This window comes from Dreissena polymorpha, chromosome 16, assembly GCF_020536995.1.
Source record: "Dreissena polymorpha isolate Duluth1 chromosome 16, UMN_Dpol_1.0, whole genome shotgun sequence".
In the NCBI taxonomy this organism is placed as follows: Eukaryota; Metazoa; Mollusca; class Bivalvia; order Myida; family Dreissenidae; genus Dreissena; species Dreissena polymorpha.
The window spans coordinates 15,081,770-15,109,269 of record NC_068370.1 but is presented as its reverse complement, the minus strand read 5'-3'; the positions used below and the strand labels follow the sequence as shown (position 1 = coordinate 15,109,269).

At 36.8% G+C, this 27,500-nt stretch overlaps 1 protein-coding gene across 3 annotated transcripts in view; it reads right to left on the bottom strand.

Moving 5' to 3' along the window:
• LOC127862709 (uncharacterized) overlaps window positions 1-27,500 on the bottom strand; it is a 59,022-nt gene that overhangs the window by 19,911 nt on the left and 11,611 nt on the right. The window contains exon 3 of one of the 3 annotated variants that reach the window (XM_052401969.1): window positions 12,823-13,266. The exons of the other annotated variants lie outside the window; for them this stretch is intronic. Within the exon in view, the coding sequence (XP_052257929.1) occupies window positions 13,034-13,266 (233 nt within the window). The 3' untranslated portion in view covers window positions 12,823-13,033. Of the gene's footprint in view, window positions 1-12,822; window positions 13,267-27,500 lie in introns of those variants that run through there. 3 annotated transcript variants of the gene reach the window in all.

Genomic DNA, 27,500 nt, shown 5'->3' with positions numbered 1-27,500 from the left:
CCTTGTCCGAGCACCATGTAAGTGGGATGATTTACGTAACGATCGTGTAGATCGCTCCCCAACTGATTTTGGAGACAGGGAGCACAAATATTCTGGACTTAGAACTTAAAGCATTTTGAAGAAAAAATGCGCTTGTGTTTTGACCTTCTTGTGCCAAGGGTTTCCCAGTAAAGTTTGTTAGAAAGTAATCTTGAGGACACAAGTCGGGTACAGCCGGAAACAATTCGGGCAGCTACAGTTTCAATTTTATCTAACTCATTCAATTTCAATTACAATTATCCCATACAACATCGGCATATTTAGGAATAGGTCGAATGAACTTGAAGTAAGTTATGTCAAGAGATCTTTGGTGAAGGCAAAAACGAAGCTTTTTTAAAATGTTGACATGTTGACACGTGACCAGGCCTTTAATTTAATACATTCACTTTGTTGATGCCAACTTCCATCATGTGACAGCATAACGCCTAAATGTGTGTGACTATTCAATGCGGGAATCGAAGTATCGTGCATATGGATAGGAATACGATATGGTTTGTCCCTCGTACTCAATATAACAAGTGATCCGACTTCAATGGATTAAATTTTACCAGCCATGTATCGACCAATTGACCATTTTATCTATAGCGCGTTTTAACACGGCGGCTGCAGAATTTGGACGGTCAACAGCTACGAATAAACTAGTGTCGTCTGCAAATAAGTTGATATTAGCTTCAATGTAATTTACCGTGCCATTTATATATATAAGAAATAATAGGGGACCTGTGGAACTCCAGCCTTGATTTCAGCTAGGGAAGATGAGGCCCCTGTAACCACTACCCTTTGATGATTTTTAATACACAATGCGTAATATGACTTCCCAATATTTTAAATTAATTGTTTATCCATTATAATCTAGTAACGGGATGCATTCTCTTTTTAATTGAAATAATTTAATGCCTGGTTTCAGCTATGTGATCATGTCTTGATTTGACTCGATTTTGAATTGTATTGAAATGGATTTGATTTATTGTTAATCAATACCTATCGATTGTGTGCATAAATTGGTCACATATTTTAATTGGACTTGTTCGCAGATATTCGTATTCAAAAAATGTAAATGATTATGTTCACTAACAAATCTATAATATTTTGAATTGTCTTAAATTATTACAACAGTAATGAAAACATTAAATAATCCCCAGTACTTTAACGCGGGCCCTCTGGAAGCAAAAGCAAGTGCGCTACCACTACGCCACACTTGCTTTGATAATTATAAGCGAAATATAAATGCTGTGTAAGTAATGTGCATATTTTCCCAATTATCGAATAAAGGCGTTACAACCATTGTATTATTTTATGATTTTGAAGGCTGTTTGCCCATCAATTTAAAAAATGCAATAATTTTCTTAGGTAAAAGTGATGTTTCACTTGTTAACAAATAGTGTATACATTTAATTCCATGACGTTTATTGTTAAAATCGTCATTAAAAGGTGTTAACACATTCCTTTAGTATAGTTCGGTCTATAAACTGGGCTTAATGCGAGAATCTTAGATTAACCACACAGGAATTTCGTTTAGAAGAGACCTCCTGTAAATTAACTTTCCATAAAAATGGACAGTGTCGTCCCTGATTTGCATGTTCGGACTTCACAGGTATATCTAAAATAACACTTTACGAGGCTCATATTATCGTTCTGGTCACAGATCTGTTGAATCATTATTCTTAATTATTTAAGCCGCGCTCTGTGAAAAATGGGTATAATGCATGTGCGTAAATTGTCATCCCAGATTAGTCTGTGAAGTCCGCCAAAGCAAATCAGGGACGACACTTTCCGCCTAAACTGTATTTTTGCTAAGTAGAGAATGTCTTTTCACAAACAAATACCATAAAAGCGGAAAGTGTCGTCCTGATTAGCTTGTGCGGACTTCACACTACACTCATATGCATTAAACCTCCTTTTCTCAGAGCAGAGCCAATTTTAAAGCTAATTATTCAATGATTTATACGTTGTTGTTGTCTTTCAATACAATGATTGAATGTACATTATTTGTTGAACATATGTTGAAAATGAACAGTTTAGACAATAAATAAATCGCCATATTTAGTATGATGTTTTGATTTATTTATTACCTTAAAATCATTGCACATTGTACTCAAATTCACACCAACAATCATTTAGTACATGATTACATTTATCAAAGAATATACAAGATAGTTGAACTAAATGTTGGAATAAACATGCATATTGAAGAACAAGGAAATACGGTAAAATGTTAAAGTCCAAGTACAAAACTTGTCATTTTGTTGTGCGCTCTTCAAATTAATTCGGCTTACAAATGATGAAATCGTAAGTGTGGTCATATAAACGGGACTACCATCTTCTCAGCGAGTTGGGCTTGACTGGAATGGCACAAGGCACGGAGATGACGTTGAACTTATTGTCGAGGTCGTTCAGGTCAGGAACGAACCATCAAGACCATAATCCGGCTAACCACTGGATCCTGTAAGCGATGATGCGACGCCCCTCAATGATTTGGCCCGCCATGTTTAGACCTGCATGACAGCGACAATCCCAACGCGGTCCACGTGGTCCAACCAGCGTGCATTTAGGCTGCATAATACGATATGAATATATTTACCGACCTTACATCTATGTTTTAAATAAATAGAGGCTTTTTTCAAGCATTCTTATAGCAAAAACGAGTTGTGTAGCAATATATACTATGACAACAAGTGACATACATTTTAAAATGTTCACTGAAAACGACACGCTTTCATAGTAGGGTAAACTTCGAAAAACAAAATGAAGACAAATACTTACACGAATCGTCACATTTACGCGTTTGTTTATGACATAAATAAAAGGGCATCATAAATGGTCAACCGTTTGTGTCATAAGTATTTTGGGAGAAAACAAAGATTCTTGCAGCGAGCTAAATAATTGTCTTGTTAATAAATTGTATGAATGTAAATATTAATCTTTCATTTGTTAACATGAATATAAGAACTTAAAAAGGTTCATCCTCTATATTAATTAATATTCCGCAGTAGATGCCCATTCAAAGTCAAAGCTCTCTTTTATCAGTTCTGATAAAATGTAAGCTTAATAAGAAGGTCATTCACAATTTTGAACCTAATTGATTATGTTCTAGTACACTCAAGCAATTATATTTATTGTTTATTTATCTATACCAAAACAATTGAATGAAGCAGTGCGCGAAGACATTTTAATTGTTAATATCACAATAGTGACAAATACCAGCACATATTCCGCAAATATAAGGTCGTCTGTGAAACAGATCCTTAAGACTATTAAACTGTAGAAAATTCAGTTTGAAATTAATTTTCTAGCTTAAAACAATTGAAAACAGCTGAGACCTGGAGAGATGGCAAATTGTACCGATCATTTTCATTTTGAGTATAAACCTCTGTTCATGCTAAGATTTGAACCGCACACAACTTCAGAAAATGGATACATTAACATGGTATTAACTGAACTGGAGCATCTTAACATTTAAAATACGTTTTGTATAAGTGCACGTACTTTAGTTTAAGAAATATTGATCAATAAATACAATTAGAATTTCAGCTCAATAAGTAGGATGATCAAAAAACGCTACCGCTCAGTGTAACTAAGGCGAATGCAAAGTCGCGCGTTACGTTATTTGCCAATATTTATAATGATAGCTTTATGTATTGTCTTATCCAATTCCCTATGCAATTTGCTATTACACAATGAAGTCTATAAAGTTCTGGTCCGGTAAAACAACCTGCGAAGATAATCGTCATAAAATAATCGCTAAATCCATTCAACGTCATCGCCTCAATTTGACTGAATACCCTTGGTTGAGACACACATATACAACTGCAAACTAAACAAAACAAAACGTGAAATGAAATCTACCTGGAGTGTCAAATCGTAGATCATAAGATCGGATCCCTCAGCGATAGATGAGAAAGCAACTACAAACACAGCCAGAAATTGCATTTTCTTGTTGATCTTCAGCAAAGAATTCACACCAATGAAGACGTCTATCTAATATAAAGCACTTTGATTTCAAGACGTGACTCGCTTAACTTGTTTTTCTGTTTAACAACTATGAATCATTTCGCACATAATACAATTTACATATCAATATTTATATTTTGATCGCCAAAACAATAATTAGCAAATATTACGTCAGACATGAAGGTCAATAAAGCATACACATGTTGTTAACAAGTAACCATATCAATGTCAAATGCTAAATGAAACATCATTTGCTTGATTTTGCTTGATTTAAAATCAACCTATGGGTTCCCACTCGTTGGGGTGTTAACTCGCTAATAACGATTATAAACAATTGATAAACAGGCTTAAAACAAATCAAATCAGTAAAGCCCGGTATCTAATATTTAATGCCATAAAAATATTAATATACGAACAGCTGTTTATACAAATTGCCTGTTTCTATGTATTTAATTTTTTGGGCGTTATGCACATACATGTATTTCACAAACACACTAACTATGAGACTGATTACTGGTTAAACGCATTCTCCATGAAAAACAACCAATAAGTGACTACTGTATATGAAATATATGACCTTCAATGTCAACTAAATCAGCTCGCACAGCAACAACAACAACACGTGAATGCACAAATTACAACAAAAAGAAGAAGTGAAATAAAAATACGAAGAAAAAAAAGTAAAATACATCAGAGCAAATAATAGTATTAACAACATAAAAAAGGTAAAACAATAACATTAGGTTTAACTACAAAGCAGACAAGAGAACATCATATAACAACATACTAAACCATAGCACTACTACTTCTACTACTACTACTACTACTACTACTACTACTACTACCTACTACTACTACTACTACTACTACTACTACTACTACTACTACTACTACTACTACTACTACTACTACTACTACTAATACTACTACTACTACTAATACTACTACTACTACTACTACTACTTCTACTATTTCACACGAAAGCGAAAGCAATTTTCACACGATTGGAGCATACGATGTTAAGACAACACTTATATACATATAATATGGACTTTTTTGGATGTTGAGTTAACAGTGAATAAGCACGTAAATATACTTTGATAAATAAACCATTTGATTTTAAATGTTGAGACCGTAGTGTTGATTAATAAAAACGAATTTTAAATATAATTTATATACTTGTGTGAAATTGAATGCAATATTAAGGTTGCATAATCTAAATGTTTTATACGAGATGCGTTTTTATTTTGCCTACTTGAAACTAAAATGGCATTGTCCCAAGGTCATACAGTTGACTTAAACGTTTGGTTAAACATCTAAAACCTAAATTGACAACGCACAGGCCAGTACTTGAATAGTTTGTATACATAATTATGAGTCCCGTAGGTCGTTTTCAAAGGTTTTCAAATCTTGCCATTGGTTTCAAAACATTGGTAAGTCTTTGCAAATAAACGTATTAAGAACAGAAAATGTTACAATCTTATCATCTGGAATTGTACGGCTTGAAATTTAATATTGTGCATGCAATATCATCATGTTCTTATTTAGTATAAACGTTGTGATCAAAACTTGTCACATCAAATAAACAAATGCATGCGAATTCACCTAGATAACATTTTGTCTTTGAAACTACCCGTTCCTTATGTGTAATATTTAGTTTATAACACCAGATCGGTGGCCCTTTAATATCGTGTTTACATTTTAAGTTCGAAAGTTTCATTTAGAGAATATTTACATCACACTCTTTCCAACATGGATAAATATTATAATAACTTGGCACAGTTGATAAGCATGATGCGATAGATTGTCGTGTGCAATAACCATATCATTAAGTTCAAGGTCAAGGGTTCAATTCAAGGTGAAACGTCACATTTATGTATTTTAATTAACTTTAAAAAGCAATCAGGATATTTAGACATGGTGTCGAACACTAAATCATATCCCTAGGTCCAAGGTAACGGTCACATTGCAAGGTCGAAATTCAAATGTTGGATTACTCATAAGGTATATAATCATGTATACAGTTTTACAAGTTTATGTCCACGTTTACATTTCACCGACGTTTTTGAACATCTTCTGAAATTGACCGCATCAGCTTTTGGAGCTTGTCACATGACCTACGGTTTCGAATCGTTCTCAAAGATGTAAATAGAAAACGTGATATTGGATTACATAGGCGATACATGAAATTTAGTTAAAAGAGCTTCAAATATTTGTCAGACACGTTCACGATAAATTCAAAAATAGGTTGTATGTCTTATTCATAGGTTATATACGCCTAACATACAATTTTTAAGGATTATGGCTTTGGTCGTACGTGTCATAAGTGTTTTCTCCGGCCTTTAATGTTTATTCCAAAATGTATTGGTTATTTGTAGTAGTTTAAAAGGTTTCATATTGTGAAAAGAAACATTATAATGCAACATATTTTTCAACCAACTATTACGTTAAAAAGACTTCATGTACCTCAATGTATGCTGTCCGGTATTCTCCACGTATTTATCCCCATATATACATTTAATCTTTAAAAACCACCAGCTTAGTTCCTGTTATTGAATTGTCGGCTTTAGTTTTATTGAATCATAAAAAATATACTTATGAGTATTGATTAAACTTATTAATGCTGCTAATTTTAACAATGTTATATAATTGTTTTCGCGCTGTGCAAAACGATAACTTGGTATAAAGCGCTCTGATGAAACAATTGGCTAGATACTCATATTAACGGCAATCAGATCTAACGGTATACATTTAGACACTAAAAGAAATTAAAACAACGGGTCATTATTTTCAAAACATTCATGCATTCATTAGGAAAATTCTTAATCATTTTATGTAAACACCTTTTAAAAACCTTGCGCACACGATTTTTAACTATTTTCTGGGTGTAGAATGCACCCGTTTATTGATAATGACTTCATGGCTCTGTTCCGTTTTCGGCAAAATATAGAGATGTATAATAGATTAAAACATGGTTTTCATCGATTCTTCGCGAAATATGGTCAGTGCATTTGACACAAATTTGTCTTATCTTACGGGGTATCCAGAGAAAATTGAAGAACTAAAACATACTTTAGCCTACTTTGAAATCGATTCGCTGCGATGGAAAACATGGTTTCGGGGCAAAACGTTTTTAGACGTTTTCGTGATACTTATTAAGAAACACACTCATTCCAACTATATCCTGACCGAGTTCTGATCTGCGTCACGTGGGCCCAAAAATGGTCAAGCAGTAAAGTTGGAGAAAAATCTCGTAATCATTTTAAGAGACACACTTTTGCCCGATTAACACGAAATTCGGCCGGATCGGGATTTACTAAATCGGTTTCGCTTGGTTGATAACGTTTTCACCACGGAAGTGGCAGTTGTTTAGTTTGGTTTTCAATGTTGTAAACTGTATAAAGCTTGTGAACACTCAACCTTCAACATCATTTATTGTTAATCTTCCTAAACGTCAGTTTATGTATCTCCTGATATGTCGACTGAGTTGAAAATGTGGTCATGATTGGTTAAATTCATTGAACTGCAATACAAAAATAACGACAACTCTGAAGTTATAATTCTTCTTTAATCATATTACACATAAATGCAACGTCCATCGGGCAGTTTTTCTTTTCCAGCAATTTAGACAGAAATTAAAAATCAAAAACACAAGAAACAATAAAAAAAGAGGATAGATCAGTTGGTGCACTGGTAATCACGTGTCGCTAAGACAGAACACTTATCTATCTTTAGGAATTTTTATCGAATCGATGAACATGAATATATATATATAAGCTATTTCCTAATTAAATAGCAATCTTTAACTCGTCGCATCGTTAGTTTTATATAAATATTTTACTTCATGCTTGCTCTAATCCATATGTTATAAAGCTATTTAAAATGTCAGGCCGTTTGCTCAAGCGAATCCTATGGTTCATGAAGTGAAAGGATTCCACAATCAACCGTATAACCTGATTAATAAAAAAAAAATTGATTTGCATCATAAATATTATTTTAATTCTTAAAGATCGATTTCTTTCAAACACAGTAAATGCTCATGATAAAGATTATTTTGGAAAATGATCTCCAATTTGGGGACGCTGATGTTGTGCCTCTCTTAGTATATTTACGAATAAATTATCACACGGTATTGAATTCACAATAAATAAATATATACAATTGTTGTTGGTTTTTGAACGATTGGTGATTAGAAACTGCTAAATTTTAATATAAATGTATCGTTGCAGATTAACACAGAGCCATGTGCACATACTACCTAAGGAGAAACTGTTTGTTTTGCAAAGAATTTGTGTTGAGGACGTAAATTTAACTACTCAGTAGTTAATCAGGTAAAAACAGACCCGCGTAAATGTTAAACACAACTATGCATTTGTGTGTGTGTTTTGAAGTTAATGAGTTCCTTCCGCGCCTGAGGTTGCATTATGTGAGTTCTCGGAATGTGTACAATAACTCCTACCTAATTTACTAACATGACACACGCAAGTTTGGAAAAATTTTGAATTATAGATGCATCTTCCATCTATTTAGTTTTTACTGAAGTCAATCTGTGTGTTGTCTTATGATGTCGGGGAAGCCGGAGTACCCGGAGGAAACCCCATTTCGCAGGAATGACCACCGACATCGAAATGCACAAGCGTCGGGAGCGGGGAATGAACCCGGGTCGCATCACGCGTGTGTACCAACCACTGCGCTAACCAGACAGCCACGCTAACCAGACAGCCATGCTAACCGGACAGCTACACTAACATGACAGCAACGCTAACAGGAAAGCTACGCTAACAGGAGAGCCATGCTAACAGGAGAGCCATGCTAACAGAAGAGCCATGGTAACAGGAGAGCCATGCTAACAGGAGAGCCATGCTAACAGGAGAGCCATGCTAACACGAGAGCAATTCTAACAGGAGAGCCATGCTAACAGGAGAGCCATGGTAACAAGAGAGCCATGCTAACAGGAGAGCCATGCTAACAGGAGAGCTATTCTAACAGGAGAGCCATGCTAACAGGAGAGCCACGCTAACAGGAGAGCCAGGCTAACAGGAGAGCCATGCTATCAGGAGAGCCATGCTATCAGGAGAGCCATGCTAACAGGAGAGCCATGGTAACAGGAGAGCCATGCTATCAGGAGAGCCAGTCTAACAGGAGAGCCATGCTATCAGGAGTGCCATGCTAACACGAGAGCCATGCTAACAGGAGAGCCACGCTAACAGGAGAGCCATGCTAACAGAAGAGCCATGCTAACAGGAGAGCCATGCTAACAGGAGAGCCATGGTAACAGGAGAGCCATGCTAACAGGAGAGCCATTCTAACAGGAGAGCCATGCTAACAGTAGAACCATGCTAACAGGAGAGCATTGGTAACAGGAGAGCCACGCTAACAGGAGAGCCTTGGTAACAGGAGAGCCATGCTAACAGGAGAGCCATGGTAACAGGAGAGCCTTGCTAACAGGAGAGCCATGCTAACAGGAGAGCCACGCTAACAGGAGAGCCACGCTAACAGAAGAGCCACGCTAACAGGAGAGCCATGCTAACAGGAGAGCCATGCTAACAGGAGAGCCATGGTAACAGGAGAGCAATGGTAACAGGAGAGCCATGCTAACAGGAGAGCCATTCTAACAGGAGAGCCATGCTAACAGGAGAGCCATGCTAACAGGAGAGCCATGCTAACAGGAGAGCCATTCTAACAGGAGAGCCATGCTAACAGGAGAGCCATGCTAACAGGAGAGCCTTGTTAACAGGAGAGTCATTCTAACAGGAGAGCCATGCTAACACGAGAGCCATTCTAACAGGAGAGCCATGCTAACAGGAGAGCCATGGTAACAGGAGAGCCACGCTAACAGGAGAGCCATGCTAACAGGAGAGCCATGCTAACAGGAGAGCAATGCTAACCGGAGAGCCATTCTAACAGGAGAGCCACGCTAACAGGAGAGCCATTCTAACAGGAGAGCCATGCTAACAGGAGAGCCATGGTAACAGGAGAGCCACGCTAACAGGAGAGCCATTCTAACAGGAGAGCCACGCTAACAGGAGAGCCATTCTAACAGAAGAGCCATGCTAACAGGAGAGCCACGCTAACAGGAGAGCCATGCTAATAGGAGAGCCATGGTAACAGGAGAGCCATGCTAACAGGAGAGCCATGCTATCAGGAGAGCCACGCTAACAGGAGAGCCATGGTAACAGGAGAGCCATGCTAACAGGAGAGCCATGCTATCAGGAGAGCCACGCTATCAGGAGAGCCATGGTAAAAGGGGAGCCATGCTTACAGGAGAGCCATGCTATCAGGAGAGCCACGCTAACAGTAGAGCCATGCTATCAGGAGAGCCACGCTAACAGGAGAGCCATGCTAACAGGAGAGCCATGCTAACAGGAGAGCAATGCTATCAGGAGAGCCATGCTAACAGGAGAGCCATGCTATCAGGAGAGCCATGCTAACAGGAGAGCCATGCTAACACGAGAGCAATTCTAACAGGAGAGCCATGCTAACAGGAGAGCCATGCTAACAGCAAAGCCACGCTAACAGGAGAGCCATGTTAACAGGAGAGCCATGCTAACAGGAGAGCCATGCTAACAGGAGAGCATTGGTAACAGGAGAGCCACGCTAACAGGAGAGCCATGCTAACAGGAGAACCATGCTATCAGGAGAGCATTGGTAACAGGAGAGCCACGCTAACAGGAGAGCCTTGGTAACAGGAGAGCCATGCTAACAGGAGAGCCACGCTAACAGGAGAGCCACGCTAACAGGAGAGCCATGCTAACAGGAGAGCCATGCTAACAGGAGAGCCAGGCTAACAGGAGAGCCAGGCTAACAGGAGAGCCACGCTAACAGGAGAGCCATGCTAACAGGAGAGCCATGCTAACAGGACAGCCAAACAAAACCGGACAGCCATCAAAAGTATGCTTAGTCATATCCTTTGTTAAATAAAACATTTTCCAAAATTGGATGTCAGAACTTATTGATTTTTTAAGATCAATAAGGTACAGAAAGTTGTGTAAATTTGAATTGCAACCATACTTAAAAATGTTAGTATAATTAAGTTTAAATATGATATTTGTAGATTAAGGGATCTCATTGATTAGAAATCGAATCAGACAGATGGCATAAACCTGAAGCTATACCTTTGCAAGATAAAAAATGTCAACATTGCAATGTTCTTGAGGATGAACATCATTTTATATTAAAATGTTCCTAATATGATGATATTAGGGAATTATATATAAATAAATATTACTGGAAAAGACCAAACATGATACAATTTATTGAATTAATGCAATCGGAAATTATAAGTACCAACATAAATTGTGTATGTACATAAAACATTTAGTTAGAGAAACCTGAATAAATATTATTGTGATTAATGATACTTTATTTTACAACTTATGAAATTCAATACTGATCACATGTCATGCCTTTATATATGTTACTATGTTTTGATCATCTTTACTCATGGACTGTATGTCTATTGTATATATTGAATAAACCAATAAACCATATTCGAATGGTAAATTTATATGCATTCATTTTCTTTCTAGTGATATATAATTTCTTTACGCAATTAACACACGCACGTTAGATTTTGATTGCGTATATGTAACAATCGTAAATTCATATTAAAATTCATATTAAATTCGCATATGGTGACGACCTTTGAATGTTTTTAAATAAACAATTCATTAAGAGACTTTACAATATTATGCATGCTTTGTTTATCCTATTAATATCTAGTAATGGGCGCATGCAAATGACAGAATAACTACTATTTGGTTATGTCTCAATTCGACTCGATTTCGTGAACAAAAAACAAAATTAAATAGGTTGAACTGTCGAGTTCGATCATTTGTAGTCAACGATTACTGATTTTGTGCATACATTTTTTGCATGTTTTAATCAATAAATAATATTAAATAAATAATGCAATTATATTGATTGTGTGAATGCGTATATGTTTCAGATATTTAAATATTTTAAATAATAAAAAAATTGAATAACATATACTTTAGATTAAAAATATGTCAGAATACAGTGCATACGTATTAAGAGACTTCACGCGACGAAAATGTTTAGTTTTATTATAACTAAAATTTAAAATTTAAAGAAAAAAATAAACCAATTTACGAACTATGAAGATTTTTAGTAACCGGCAATCATACCTGGTCGTAAACAACTGAGAGATACGTCAAACGAAACGTTGCGTCTGTAGAATTTTGGATGATAAGTAGTATGTCTCAAAATGCAAAAATTTCTGTACTTACGAGTGTTCGTAATGAAGGTGTACACGCATATGCTTGGTATTCAACTTGCCAAAGTGTTAACAAGAGTTCTATTTTTTGTTTTGTAAAGTTTGGCGGTATTTTCATTAAAACTTTTAGTAAAGGAAATCGGTCAATGGCGTATACAGGAGCCGTTGATAACATAAGCTCCGTTCTGGAAAACCGAGCCTAATGCATGTGCGTATAGTGTCATCGCGCCAGAGACAACACTTTACGATTTTCAAAATAGTGCGTTTTAATGAGGTTTCTTTTAAAATAAAATACAATGTTGATGGAAAGTGTCGACCCTGATTAGCATGTGAGTACTGCACAGGCGAATCTGAAACAGCACGTCATGAACAAGCTTTAAGCCCTATTTTCCCAAAACGAGGTTCATGTTGCTGGTATGGCTGTGGTCAATCCTCTGCACTCTCATCATTATTTGTGTTTAAATGCTTATTATTCAATGATTAAACAAGTGTGCTGTCATATTATAACATTATTGAATGTAAACTATGTATTGTACATTAGTTGAATATGAACATTTCGCAAAATAAAAAGTTCGCCAGATTTAGTATGATGGTTAGATTTTTATTACCATAAAATCCTTTATATTGCAGTACATATCAGTAACTTTGACAACAACAATTATATTATATATAATCTTAATACATTTGTTGTTTGAAATAAATAAGGTTCACGCTAAATATTGGAATACACATGCCGATGATGGAATACAGGATTATTTAAAAGTCCAAGTATAATTTAACTTGTCATTTTGTTGCGTGCACTTCAGATTAATTCGGCTTACAAATGATGAACTCGTGATTGTGGTCGTAGAAATATGACCACCATCTTCTCAACGATTGTGCCTTGACTGCAAGGGTGCATTTGGAGGCGTAGATATTGAACTTAATGTCAAGGTCGTTCAAGCCAGGAACGAACCATCCAGACCAAGCTCCGGAAAACCACTGGATCTTGTACGCAATGATGCGACCTCCCTCAATGATTTGGTCCGCCATGTCTAGACCTGCATGCCAGCGACAATCGTTTGTCCTTGCACGTGGCCCAACCAGCGTGCATTTAGGCTAAATAATAAGGTATGCTTATTTGTTAATAAACATTATCTAACGAACTTACATCAGCATATATGTTTTAAATCAATAGAGATTTTTTCAAGCGTTTTTAATAGCAAAAAACGTTCACGAGTGTTATATTATTATATACCGTAATTACTCTAAGTTTTCGGACACCCTCTTTTTAAGCAAAAAAAATAATTGTTCGTGACTCTTAATGTTCGGACATACGTGTTTTCTTCCATAATTAATGTCTCTTAATTTTCGGACAGTATATTTTACCGCGCATTTTTTCATATTTTTGTCATAAGTATTTTTGGAGAAAAAGAGTCTTTGGATGTGCGTTTTGCATTGAGCTTAATCATTGTCTTGTTAATAAATATCATGCATGTAAATATTCATCTTTCATTTGTAAACATGAATATAAAAGTGTTTTTTAACGGTTTTATTTGGTTTATCGTCTATATCAATTAGTATTTCCTAGTAGATGCCCATAAACTACATAGATTCTCTTATTTCAGTTTTAGTAAACTGTAGGTTTAGTAAAAGAGGTTAATATATACTTTAAACTTAATTATCCCCACGCTTTTTGAAAAAAAGGTGGGGATATTGTGGTTATCTCCGCCGTCCGTCCGTCTGTCTGTCCGTCCGTCCTGGCCACTATCTCCTCCTACACTAAAAGCACTAGAACCTTGAAACTTACACACATGGTAGCTATGAGCATATGTGCGACCCTGCACTATTTGGAATTTTGATCTGACCCCTGGGTCAAAAGTTATAGCGGTTGGGGTGGGGCCGCGTCAGAAATTATCACTCATTTTTTTAGGTTATTTTACATTTACTTCTACACCGATTCACTTCAAATTGATACTGGACCTCTCTTATGACAATACGGTCAATCTCAACCATGCATGGCCCCATTCCCAACCCTGGGGCGCCCCGCCCACATAGGCCACACCCACCAAAAATTTCCATTTACTATAATTTTTTCATTTCTACACGGATTCACTTCAAATTGATACTGAACTTTTGTTATGACATTAGGGTCAATCTCAACTGTGCATGGCCCCAATCCCAACCCTGGGGCGCCCGCCCACATAGGCCACACCCACCAAAAAATTCCATTTACTATAATTTTTTCATTTCTACACGGATTCACTTCAAATTGATACTGAACTTCTCTTATGACATTAGGGTCAATCTCAACTATGCATGGCCCCATAACCAACCCTGGGGCCCCGCCCACATAGACCACACCCACCCAAAATTGCCTTTACTATAATTTCTTCTTTTCTACACCGATTCACTTCAAATTGATACTGAACTTCTCTTATGACATTAGGGTCAATCTCAACTATGCATGGCCCCATAACCAACCCTGGGGCCCCGCCCACATAGACCACACCCACCCAAAATTGCCTTTACTATAATTTCTTCATTTCTTCACCGATTCACTTCAAATTGATATTGAACTTCTCTTATGACAATACAGTCAATCTCAACTATGCATGGCCCCATTACCAACCCTGGGGCGCCCCGCCCACATAGACCACACCCACCCAAAATTGCCTTTTACTATAATTTCTTTATTTCTACACCGATTCACTTCAAATTGATACTGAACCTCTCTTATGACAATACGGTCAATCTCAACTATGCATGGCCCCATTACCAACCCTGGGGCCCCGCCCACATAGACCACACCCGCCCAAAATTGCCTTTTACTATAATTTCTTCATTTCTACACCGATTCACTTCAAATTGATACTGAACTTCTCTTATGACAATACGGTCAATCTCAACTATGCATGGCACAATTACCAACCCTGGGGCGCCCTGCCCACATATGTCACACCCACCCAAAATTGCCTTTTACTATAACTTCTTCATTTCTACACCAATTCACTTCTAATTGATGATGAACTTCTCTTATGACAATACGGTCAATCTCAGCTATGCATGGCCCCATTACCAACCCTGGGGCACACCTAGGTCAAACATTCGGCGTGGGGATACGCGTCGGCCTCTGCCGCGCCATTTCTAGTTGATCATGTAATTGTTAGTACAAGCTATCGTATTTATTGTTAATACAAGGATACCAAAACAGAAACATAAAGCAGTACAATCAGAAATTTACATAGTTAATACCTCAATAGTGAAAACTATCAGTATAATATGACCATAAATAATCCGCAAAAGTTTATGTAATGTCGATTGTTAAACAGCAACTCAAGACTTTTAAACGGTATAAAACGATTAGAAAGAACACAATTTTCTAGTTTAAAACAATGGACAACAAGTGGTGAACGGACAGATGAAAAAATATAGCGACTGTTATAATTTTGAGTATAGACCTGTGTTCACGTAAAAATTTGAACTGCACACAAATTAAGACGATAGATAAACTAAAACAGTATGAACTGAACTGGAACATCTTCACATTTGCAATATGTTTTGTATTAATGCAATATTTAAATTTAAATAATATTGATATACGATTCGAGTTTCAGCGGATGAATATGCTTAAAACGTAGGATGATCAAAGAACACAATCTCTCAGTGCAACTAAGCCGAATGCAAAGTCGCGTCGTAACGTTATTCGCCAATATTTAAACTTATTTCTTTATGTATAGCCTTATATCATCACCTATGCAATTTGCTTTAACACAAAAGAAGCCCAACTAGTTTGAGTCCGGTAAAACAATTTCAGAAAGTAATGGTCGTACCATAATCTCTACATCCATTCAAAGAAATTGCTGCGATTTGGCTGAACTACCATTGGATTAGACAAAAACATATAACTGCAAACTAAACAAAACGATGAATCAAATCTACCTGAGATGTCGAGTCGTAAATCACAAGATCAGATCCCACAGCGATGGCTACGCAAGAAACGAAAAACACAGCAAGAACCTTCATTTTGATGTTGATCATCAGCGAAGACTGCGTACAAAATGAAGACGTGTGTCTAATATATATCCACTTTGATTTGATGACGCGACTCTCGTATCCTGGATTCTATGATTAAAAGATGAATCACTTCAAAAAAAATATTTAAAAATCATTGTCAATATCTTGATGGTTGAACCAATGGTAAGCCATTGTTTAACAGTGACTAAGTTAGATAGACCATTAACATGGTTGTGAACATATCAAGCTACCAATGAAATGTAAGCAGTTAATACAATTTCATTTAGGAAGTGTTGATTTGGTTTTACAATCAACCAATAGACGATTATTCATGATGCTGTTCGCTCGCTCATAAAGATTATAAAGGATTGTGAAAAACGGTTCAAAGCATATTAAAGCTCTTAAAGATGGTATCTTGTATTTAGTGACATCGAACACTTACGCAAATACCCCAAACGTATTTATATACCACCCTTCGATGGTACAAAGCGCTCCTACCTTGAATTTAATTATTTATAAAATAAATAATATCCTGAAGGCATTAAATAAGTGATCTTGTTTATCACAACACTACGACTTCACGGGGTGAGTGTATATGTAATACATGTAAATGCCATGCTTGAGCGAACACGAATACGAACATCAATGCCAACTTAATGCGGACGAGCAACAGCAACAACACATGAACACAAAAAGTAGAAAAAAGAAGGAATTAAATCGAAATAAACCACATTTAAGCAAGACATATAAAAGGTCTAGCATAATCAACATATTGTCCTTTATATGTTTACCATGATTTGTCAACTAATTGTCGGTACACTCTGAGAAATTGAAATATCCAGTTTTATTTACTATTCTAGTTATTGTTACGGACGGACAGACAGACGTATGAATGAAAAGAGGATGAAATATGTCATGAATTTTAGTATTATATTACAATTTTATGTTTTTGTTTTCCGACCTCTGACACCACGTGACAAAAGTTGTTGTGCAAAATCCTCACATTGACCTGGATATGTATTTGAAGTTTCATCCTTGTATTTTGAATACCTTTAAGATATCGCAATAACACATTGTGCCCACGAACGGTCTTACGGATAGAAGGCATTACGGAGAGATATGACGGACGGAGGTTGATCGCATGGTTACATCCGGTGAAATAAGTCAGAGACTGCTAATGAATTGTGTCCCATGATGTTGTTTTTGCAAACAACTTACAAATTGTAGATAAAGTATCGCCCAACTAATTCAAATTGACCTTAAACAAATTTTTAAATACATTTTACAGCAAAACTACTGGTCGCGAACGATATCAACCCGGCATTAATCCATTCGATATATTGAAAATCTGCACTTTATAGTTTTTAACATTATTTTACACCCTAATGTTTAGGATTTTGTATCGTTTCACAGTTTCGTGAAAAGAAATGGACATCGCTCTGGGAAAATGAGGCTTAATATACGTGTTGTCCCATATAAGCCTCCGCATTCCGCCATGGCTTAGCAAGGTCGATACTTTCCGCCTAAACTATTTTTCGCTACGAAAAGACTTTGCTTTTGGCGAAAAAGACTTGAAAACACGAAAGGACTATCTCTGATAAGCTTGTGCGGACTGCACATGCTAATCTGTGACGACGCGTTACAATCGTGCCTTAAGTATTACACCCAGTTTTCCCAGATCGAGGTTCGAATATAGAATTGATATTTTGAACTGTTATGTCGAACACACTCAACTGACTGATAAATATGCAATCTGAAATCCTAAGTTAACTGGCAAGCGAAAACGAATAGATTCTATTATTCGTTTTATCAATATGATATCCATTCGAAATATCAATTAATATCTAAACAGTTTAGTTAATTTCGCTTGGTGTTTCAAATCAAAATAACGTCACGGTTGTTCATACGACACAATTAAATATTCATGTGTTAAGTCTTTTGTTATGTTCCTGAAACAAAAAGAGCATCGCAATGGGTTACTCTTTTTGTATAAGCTTTTGCTGTGTCTGTTTGCATGAACAAAATTTAACGATCAAATTAAAATTAAAACTTTATTTAATTTAGTCATTTTCCTTTTTTTAATGTTGAATCAGTTTATGGATACTATTTACTCATCGCTTGAAATCGGTAAAAAATAAAAGCGTTTGAAACGCTTTTCATCGACAGTTTTTAAAATATTTCTTACATAGAGTTTTGAATACGCTATTTAAATGAAACTCCTTCATGGTCCAGTGGTAGGGAATGAGCCTTTATAAGAAGATATACTATGCGTATTTTCCTAAATATATTTATGTTTAAACACATTCTGAGATCGGGCCTCATTAATACCTCCATATTTTTCATTTTCTTCACTCATTGTTATTGCCATGTGTGCCATACTCGCCGGTGTATTTTGGATAAATGTAGCAAATGTGTGTGACTGTGAGGTCGGAACAGGCTAATCTGGTACGACACTTTACGCACATGCATCGTCGTCGTCGTCGTCATCATCATCATCATCATCATCATCATCATCATCATCATCATCATCATCATCATCATCATCATCATCATCATCATCATCATCATCATCATCATCATCAACAACATCATCATCATCATCATCATCATCATCATCATCATCATCATCATCATCATCATCATCATCATCATCATTTTCATCATCATCATCATCAATGTAATACAAGTAAACTAATTATCTTCATCATAAGCATCAGCATTCATCGTTAGTACGATCTAATACAAAGCGCGGTTCTTTACGTCCTTCAATCGAAATAGCTGACCTTGAGCACATCTTGCGAAGGTTATGAAAATACAGGATTCGCGAAGATTTAAATACCGTTCAATCTTAATTTACAGTTGTGCCATTTGAGACATAATTTACAGAGTTATAAAATCACCATGAGGTGCAAAATGATGTGCTCACTTTACCTTTTATTAAATGTATTTCATACGGTAACGATCCTATTGCGTCCAGTATCCAGATTACCATCTTACCAAGTCTCCTCGTTTTTCAGTCGAATCCTGTTTTGAGCCAGGGCATAGTGGTCATGCCTGAAATACATAAATAATATATGGTATCAGCATATGTCGTTATCTCGTAAAGTGTCTTTATAAATGCAGAACACTCAAAAGGAATATAGTACGGAAACAGAGGATAGCAGAATATTAACACAAAGAACATTTGTAAGACTCTGCTATAAAGTTTTGAATTGGAAATATATTAAGAAACATAAAGGGGAGTAACTGCATGGCATGCTTTACAGACGCATTATTTATTGATATGCAAACAGCATTAGTAAAAAATCGCATATTTCATACGGTCATACCATGTGTTTATACACATGTATATACACATGTTCAATACGGTAATTGGGTCTTTTCGTAATTAAGAGCAAACAAGAGTTGTCGTTCGCTCGGGACGGTATCGACTATCGGGTAAACAGGTAAACAAACCAGACGAAAACAAGTTCTGCACCTCAGATCGCTGAAATCGTAATATTTACTGCTCATTTCAATTCAAATATACGTATACACTTATATATTATTAATTGAGTGATATACATCGGATTCTAGTTTGTTGAAATTCGTAATTTAATTCTGCTTTATCATACAATTTCGAGACTCTTAACTTTTCATCATTTATAGCTTATAAACTCTGATAATAGCTTTCTGCTATTAAAACTGTGTCTGTTGCATTGTTCAATTGATACCCAACATATTTTCCGTTGATCTAAATTTTTTCATTGATTCATATTCAGCATTAATGTTTGTTTAGTTTATAAATTGATTAATATTCTTAAGTCATTGTCACATTTAACTATCAGTTTCTGGAAACATCTGTTTTTTTTACATATCAGTTTAAGGTACATTTTTTTATTTTTCGATGATACATTAGATCTATGCTGTATGTGCTAAGGACCGTAACTGCAAGTGGGACATATTGGCCAGTCTAATGTTTATAACAGCTTGTGCGATGACATTGGTAAGTTTATCATTGAAATCTGTACATATTGGCTGCTTTCAGGGGAAACGGGGCTTAATGCTGCATTAAAAGTCTGTCATGTGGGCAAAAATGTTTCTTAATAATTTAAAGAAAATAGATAAAGTATTAGATACACATATGATTATAGGCAACCAAAATTCTAAAGATGGTTGCAAGTGCAGCAACCAATTGTTAAAAAAATGCATATTGTTCTTATTTTCTCTAAGTTATCTCGATAACATAAATATGAGGATAAACAGTCACACACATCTCGACCTGTGTTTTAAGACACACTCTTTAAAATTTGAATGGGTTGCGTTCATTTCAAACTTGCGATATAAAAGCTTTAACATAAGTTTGAAAACTGAGTTGCTTCTTAGATTATGCAATAGCGAACAACTTCAGTGCCTTCAGCGCTTTGATTTGTATATTGTGCTTGAAACTATTGGTTGCCATTTTTAATACGGTTTTCAGCTGGGTCGGTCAAGTTCAAGTTCCCTGTTTCTAAAGAAAGGACAAATACAAAGGTGGTTTCTTGTTATTAATTTAGGTTTGCCTAAACCACTCTTGCAAAATCTTGGAAATATAAAGTTGACCAGGGTATCTGTCTTGGGATTGTTTTGGGGCGTGTTTGACATAGGTCAATGTCACTGTTACTTAAACTAGAAAAATGACATGCGCTCAGTGTACTCAGTTTGGAAAGAGGTAATGCACTGAAATGTTGTAAGTAGGTAGCAAATACAAGCTGACCTAGTTAAAACTGCAAATGGGGCTATTCAGGTAAAGGTCAAGGTCAAAACAAATAGGAACATAGATTCCGGTGAATAGCTTGGTGTTGGATGAAGGTACTCTGCAGATTTTTGTGAATAGGTTACCTATAATCTGCTTGTAACTTTCTTGTGCAAGGAAAAAAGGTACGATTTCAACTTTCAAAATGAACGTGTACGTGTGTAAAATAGGAATGCAATACTGCTGGAGCAACTGGAGTTTCTTTATATTTAGCATATGAAACAAATGTTATAGTATTGTTTTGTGTAAGGCATATAAAATAAATGTACATGTTATGTTATACTATTCAGTCATACTTCATTGAACATTTTTGGTGATTATCTTTGGTTCACAACATAAAATTAACAAAAACATGTTTTTTGCCTTATAAAGATATACCAGTGTTATATTATGAAGAATGGTTTTATAAGAAATGAGCATCAGAACTAGGTCAGTGACATTTAAACTTTATAGAATTCACCAAAGATATCCAACCTATAAAAGCCATGCACTTGAAAAAGTGGAAAACAGGGCTAAAATGCACATATGCAGAATGAATTCCAATGTTAATCAGGGATGACGATTTTCGCCTTAATTGGCATTTTGCTAGGAAGAGACTTCCTTTAACATAAAAGCGAAAAGTGTTTTCCCTGATAAGTCGGTATAGACGACCCTAAACGACCTGTTTACCAGAGGGAGGCTCGAATCCTATTAAATATTTAATCCTGTTGGTATTTCGGGGCTGGTGTTGGTCGTTCTTCATCGCTGGAATGCCTCATTGGGATTCTTATTGTGCTGAAGCTTAAGAAACCAGAGGGCAAGAACGCTGCACCAGAAGCCAAACAAGCGCAACAACCGGACCAATCAGTGAGAAACACAGTCTCCGGACCAATCAGTGAGAAACACAGTCTCCGGACCAATTAGTGAGAAACACAGTCTCCGGATCAATCAGTGAGAAACACAGTCTCCGGAACAATCAGTGAGAAACACAGTCTCCGGAACAATCAGTGAGAAACACAGTCTCCGAGACGTAACGGACCAATCTGTGAGAAACGCAGTCTCCGAGACGTAACGGTCCAATCAGTGAGAAACACAGTCTCCGAGACGTAACGGACCAATCAGTGAGAAACACAGTCTCCGAGACGTAATTGAAGAGACTCGCAAACATTCTTTAGTCTCTCATTGTTTCTTCTTTGGGGTTGGCTGTGTAAGCTGGGTATATCAGCCATGAGGTATGTTCGTTGTGAGAACACCCACACCCAAGATTTGAGCCTTGCTCTGGGAAAACAGGCCTGTATGCGTGTGTTTAAAATCGGAGCCATCATTACAATGTACCTAAATCTACATGCGAGGCAATCATGAGGTCAGATACATTGTTAGCGGCTACACGCGGAGAACCGACATTTGTGCCGGGAGACTCAGATCCGATTCTACCTACATATGATCCACGATCAGTATTAGCAAACGGGGAGAGTTCGATCGTGTCTGCGGCAGAAGAGGTTTTGAGCACGATGTCAAAGGATCCTTTGCAGTGTATAGTTTGTGAAAAGACCGTTGCACTTAAACAAAACTTAAAACAACACAGCAAGCATCATCACACGCAGTTTGATTGTAGCGTGTGCAAAATGATATTCATGAAAAGCACATTTACAAGAACACGAACGTTCCACGTGGGTGTGACTACAGTAGGAATAAATAGTTACATGAAGACACTTTCAGGCGCGTTAACTTACTATTGCGAACGTTGTGCAAACGGATTTTATTTTAAAAGTTATAAAACCATATGACAGAATGTAAAACATATAACTGAACGAATTGCTCAGGTCCATTCAAAGTCGATACAGCCTAAAAAGGAATACAGTCTTATATGGCAAAGAGGCAAGTTTTAAATGTGAAACATGTGGGAAACTTTCTAAAGCAAAGCGATACTTAGCTGAGCATCGCCTTAAACACAAAGCATATGACAAAATGTATCATCTCAAGTTTGTGGAAACACCTTCAATCACCACAGTTCACTGTATCGCCACTGAAAAAACGGACACTATTAAGTAAAGTGAATGTTACAACAAAAGTAAAGCGCCTCTTTAACCGCTAATTTTAAGTGTTCAGTGTCACGGCATAAAACACGTGGCTCTCGTTTTGTGTTGAATTGGTATGAATATCAAAGTACTATTTTCTCTCGTTATTATGAATATTGAGCAAGCTTACATATGGTAATGTGCCTTGTTAAATTTTGTTTAAAGGTGTCTTTCTAGTCAATTACCATAATGGTCTGATTCTCGATTGTGTTGAATAAAAATGAGACGTTACATGTTTTATTACCATGATTTTATTGAAGTGTGGTTTACGGTCTCTTTTATCAGACATTATTTACAGGTCGTCGCCATGTCTTCACGACATCTCTCATGTTCCGACCTGCCCCTGTACCCTTGCAGGGGAAAAGTGTGATTTACTTTCCTATAATATGCCTTTTATACCCTGCCAATAGGTATCATCATACTGTGGTGTTGCACGCGTAAAATACGCTGTCGGGATCGACTTTGAAACTCCAGGGTTATGCCCTATAAATTGATTGAAAATTAAGGAAATTTTGTGCGAAGCTATTTTCCGCCTGGATTTATCGCCTGCAATTTCATGACACTTAAAAATGTGTATTTTCATGCTACATATGTGCCAGTTGAACGTTCGAAGGGTCCAGCTGGGCAATTAAAAAGCTACGGCCCATGAATTTATTGAAAAGTTCGCCGTGGCGCAATGGATAAGGTGTCCGCCTAACGATCGGGAGGTTACGGGTTCGATCCCCACTCGGGAGCGTTCTCTAGATCTTCCCCAAAGACACCAAGTACTGGGTATAGGCCCAGGATATTGACTCGAGAGCGTTTCCAGTCTGAAGCTTTCGATGCAATCGAGCTTAAATAATTTGGTTTAAACTTAAATTAAATTAATTAATTGAAATTTATGAATATATAGTAGATTTTCATGAAATTTAAACGGAATATATACCATGATATTGAAGTATATGTATGAAGCTGTTGTATGGAATTTCATGAAGTCAGAAATAAATGTACATTACCGTTGTTCGGTTGTTTGTCTACAAGTGTTGCTTGGATGACTCGGGCATTTCAGTTATATTGGGCTTTAATTGACATAACTTGAGGGATTTGTTTTTCACTTTTTATGCATATAATTTAGTCCTGTGGTGTGCACGCGAGTTTTCGTCTGATTGACACCTCTAAGTAAATAACACTCTAGTAAAAATTGTATAAAATTCGGCGGGGATGATAATTTGTAGAATATGCTTGATGACCATACTTTTGCATAAGATACTGCTAGGGTGTATTAAGTGTTTCCCCCCTTGCATAACTAAAAACTTGAATAACGTCCATTACAGTTTCAACCAGATTTTATTGAAGATATATATAACTACTCTTGTGTAAAAAATTATATAACAATTATTGATTTTGATGGGCGCATACTAATCGATTTTAGTATTAACACAGAAGTATACATAGTTCACAGTTAAAGGGACCTTTTCACAGATTTTGGCAGATATTGAAGTTTGTCATTTAATGCTTTATATTGATAAATGTAAACATTGAATCTAAAACGCTCCAGTAAAAAACAAGAATAAAATGAAAGAAAGAAAAAAGGTAAGAAAAAAGATGTATTTTATACTTTATAAAAGCAATCCTCGACGTGACCCAAAATATAACGACAACAACAGAACTATCAAAATTTATCAATCGTTTCGCATTGCAACGCTTTATAATTTTCAGGTTTTTGAATAATGAAAAGATGCATATAATGGGAATTTTAGAGCTTGGTAAATGTTCAGTGTTACTGTTTACTAAAAAAATATTATAACAACAACGAATATTTGCGAATCTGAAACAAATGTTTACAATTGTTCAATTAACCAAGACGCGAAAAGGTCCCTTTAAAATGGAATATCGACGGTATTTCCACTCTATGCAGGCATACAACACAAACAACAAATTCCAATTTTTGCGAACTTATATTACTAGACATAATATGATTTCGATGTAATCTTAAAGAAAAAAACATATAACGCTTGCCTCATACTTACATGACTTTAATAAACGACTTGTTTTTAGAGAATTTTTAAAAAGTCTGTGTTTTAGGCTTTTGGTAACTATGTTTAATGCTTTAATTTATTCCTGATATTAAATATAGTATTGCCGTCGATACTCACTTTAAAATTAGGTAAATATATATATATAAGAAATATATAATTTGTTCTGCATGTGTAATGGTAAATTCCTCAAATTGCTAATTTACAGTTCATTTTTGGCCTGGGGCGTAGCCCTAAGGCCATAGCAATGATACATATTTCTGAGACAGTCAGCATTGGCTGGCTGCCAAAACCTACGAATGAATGAATTCCCAAAAGTCCGATTTACCACTTGGCGGTAATTCATGTAATTCAATCAAAGAAGTTCTTCGCAGATCTCAATAACCCGCCTTGTAAATACAGAACATCACTATATAACATGACAGTGTCATAAAACGTGTAAAAAATATTATTGAAGAAAAATTGCTAAGCATTTATTATTGTTTGCATATTTATGCGAGAATAAGTACCTCACTTGACGGTCTAGGCCGAACAGATACGAGTGTCTACGGAGAAAGTAAGAAGAATTTTTTTCTGATACATTTTTTTGAAGACATTACATTTGGTATTTATAAACATATTTTAAGATAATGTTATTTTATTTTGCGTTAACGAGGCATTCAAGAAAAAAGAAAATGAAAAAAAACAACAACAAATATTCATGGTTATTCTCGGAAATATACGAAGTTACCGGATATGATATTTCACTGCGCAGATCGAGCGCGCAGATCGAGCGCGAAAAGTTCTACGTGAGACAACGTACACAATCTGTACACCGTTCTTTGTCAGGGTAAAGGCCCAGTCTCACTATGATGCCGGCGGAGCCCTGTTGCGTGATCCGGGATCTACCGGGATGACCCGGGGCTCTACCGGGATAAACCGGGGCTCCATCGGAGACGACCGGGATGAACCGGGGAAAATCGGGGCTCCACCGGGAAAGTATTAAAATGTTTAATACCTCCGGGATGAACCGAGAGTCACCGGGAAGGACCGGCAACGACCGGCGCGGCACCGGGAACAACCGCGACGGCACCGTAGCTCCACCAGGGCCCATACAGACCCCCGCAGAGCTACGGCAACGCCCCGGTGAATGCCGTTAGAGTCCCGATATAGCTACGGTATATAAGAAAACAGGTGCTCTGCCTGAACGCCACCGGGATAAACCGTAGCCAGGCCGGGTTGACCGGGACTCTGCCGGGCTGTTGACCGGCTTCAACCGAGGCTGCACCGGGAAATAGTGTGACTGCGTTAAAAAATTTCTACGAATCATCCCGGTCCTCGCCGGTCGACCGGCGTTAGCAAACTGGGTTGGACCGAGGCTCTACCGGCAAAAGTGAGACTTGGGCTTAAGTGGATTTTCTTTTGTATACACATTACAAAGGAAGTATGAGTGTTTTCCTGATATGTTAATTATGTAATAGAAAGCGATTTTAGGCTATTGAAAGTGATTTATTTGACGCCAACAATAACAGTTTTTTGCGGCCATGTTGTTGTTGTTGTATATCTTCACCGCCTATGTAGACGAACCTCTACCAGATCTGTAGAGTTGAACAAAAGGTTATTGTTCCCACAACCAGTATTGTGTAGTCCTCCACCGTCTGTGTACCATGCAGTATATACACAACTATTGTCTCGTCTTACAGTCTCTGAGCTTCTGCACTCAACCGCTAGGGTCAATCCGTATAAATTCGGACAAAGGGAGAAATTTGGACAAAACATCGTAAATGCATTTTACGTCACACTAAGCCTAGCCCCAGGCCTTCAGCGCCTACAGCGCTTTGATATGAATAAGTTCCTGCAGTGCAATTGCAAGTCTGGTAAGCAAACGGTTTGTTTTTTATGTTTAACACAGATTAAATCAAAGCGCTGAAGGCACTGAAGTTGTTCGCTGTTGTCGTCCTTGATTAGCTTTTTGCGCATTGCACAAGCTAATTAGTGTGCACAGGCTAATCTTATTTGACATGCATTAAGCCCGTTTACCATGAAAGCAGCCAATGTATACAGATTTTAATGATAAACACTAGACTGGCTAATGTCGTCTTACAAGCTGGTAAATACACTCACTGCAGTAGTAGAGCAGACGCTCCTAAGCATTCGTGGTCTGCAGTGCAGACAGACAGCGGTAATCGTTTCTAGCATAGTGAGTTGCGGTTCTTAGCGTAGCTAAGGCTTCTAAGCACTTACTTATTTGCAAAATATGCTCTGTAAATTTAGTTGGTCGCGTTACAAAACAAAAATAAACTAGTTTGCAAACTATAAAGAGTTTTCGGAAGCGACAATCATACCTGGTTAACAACCGAGAAATCGATACGACGAACGAGACATTTCGTCGGTAGTATTTTGGATGCCGTTTAACACGCATATGCTTGGCATTGAAACTTGCCAAAAGTGTT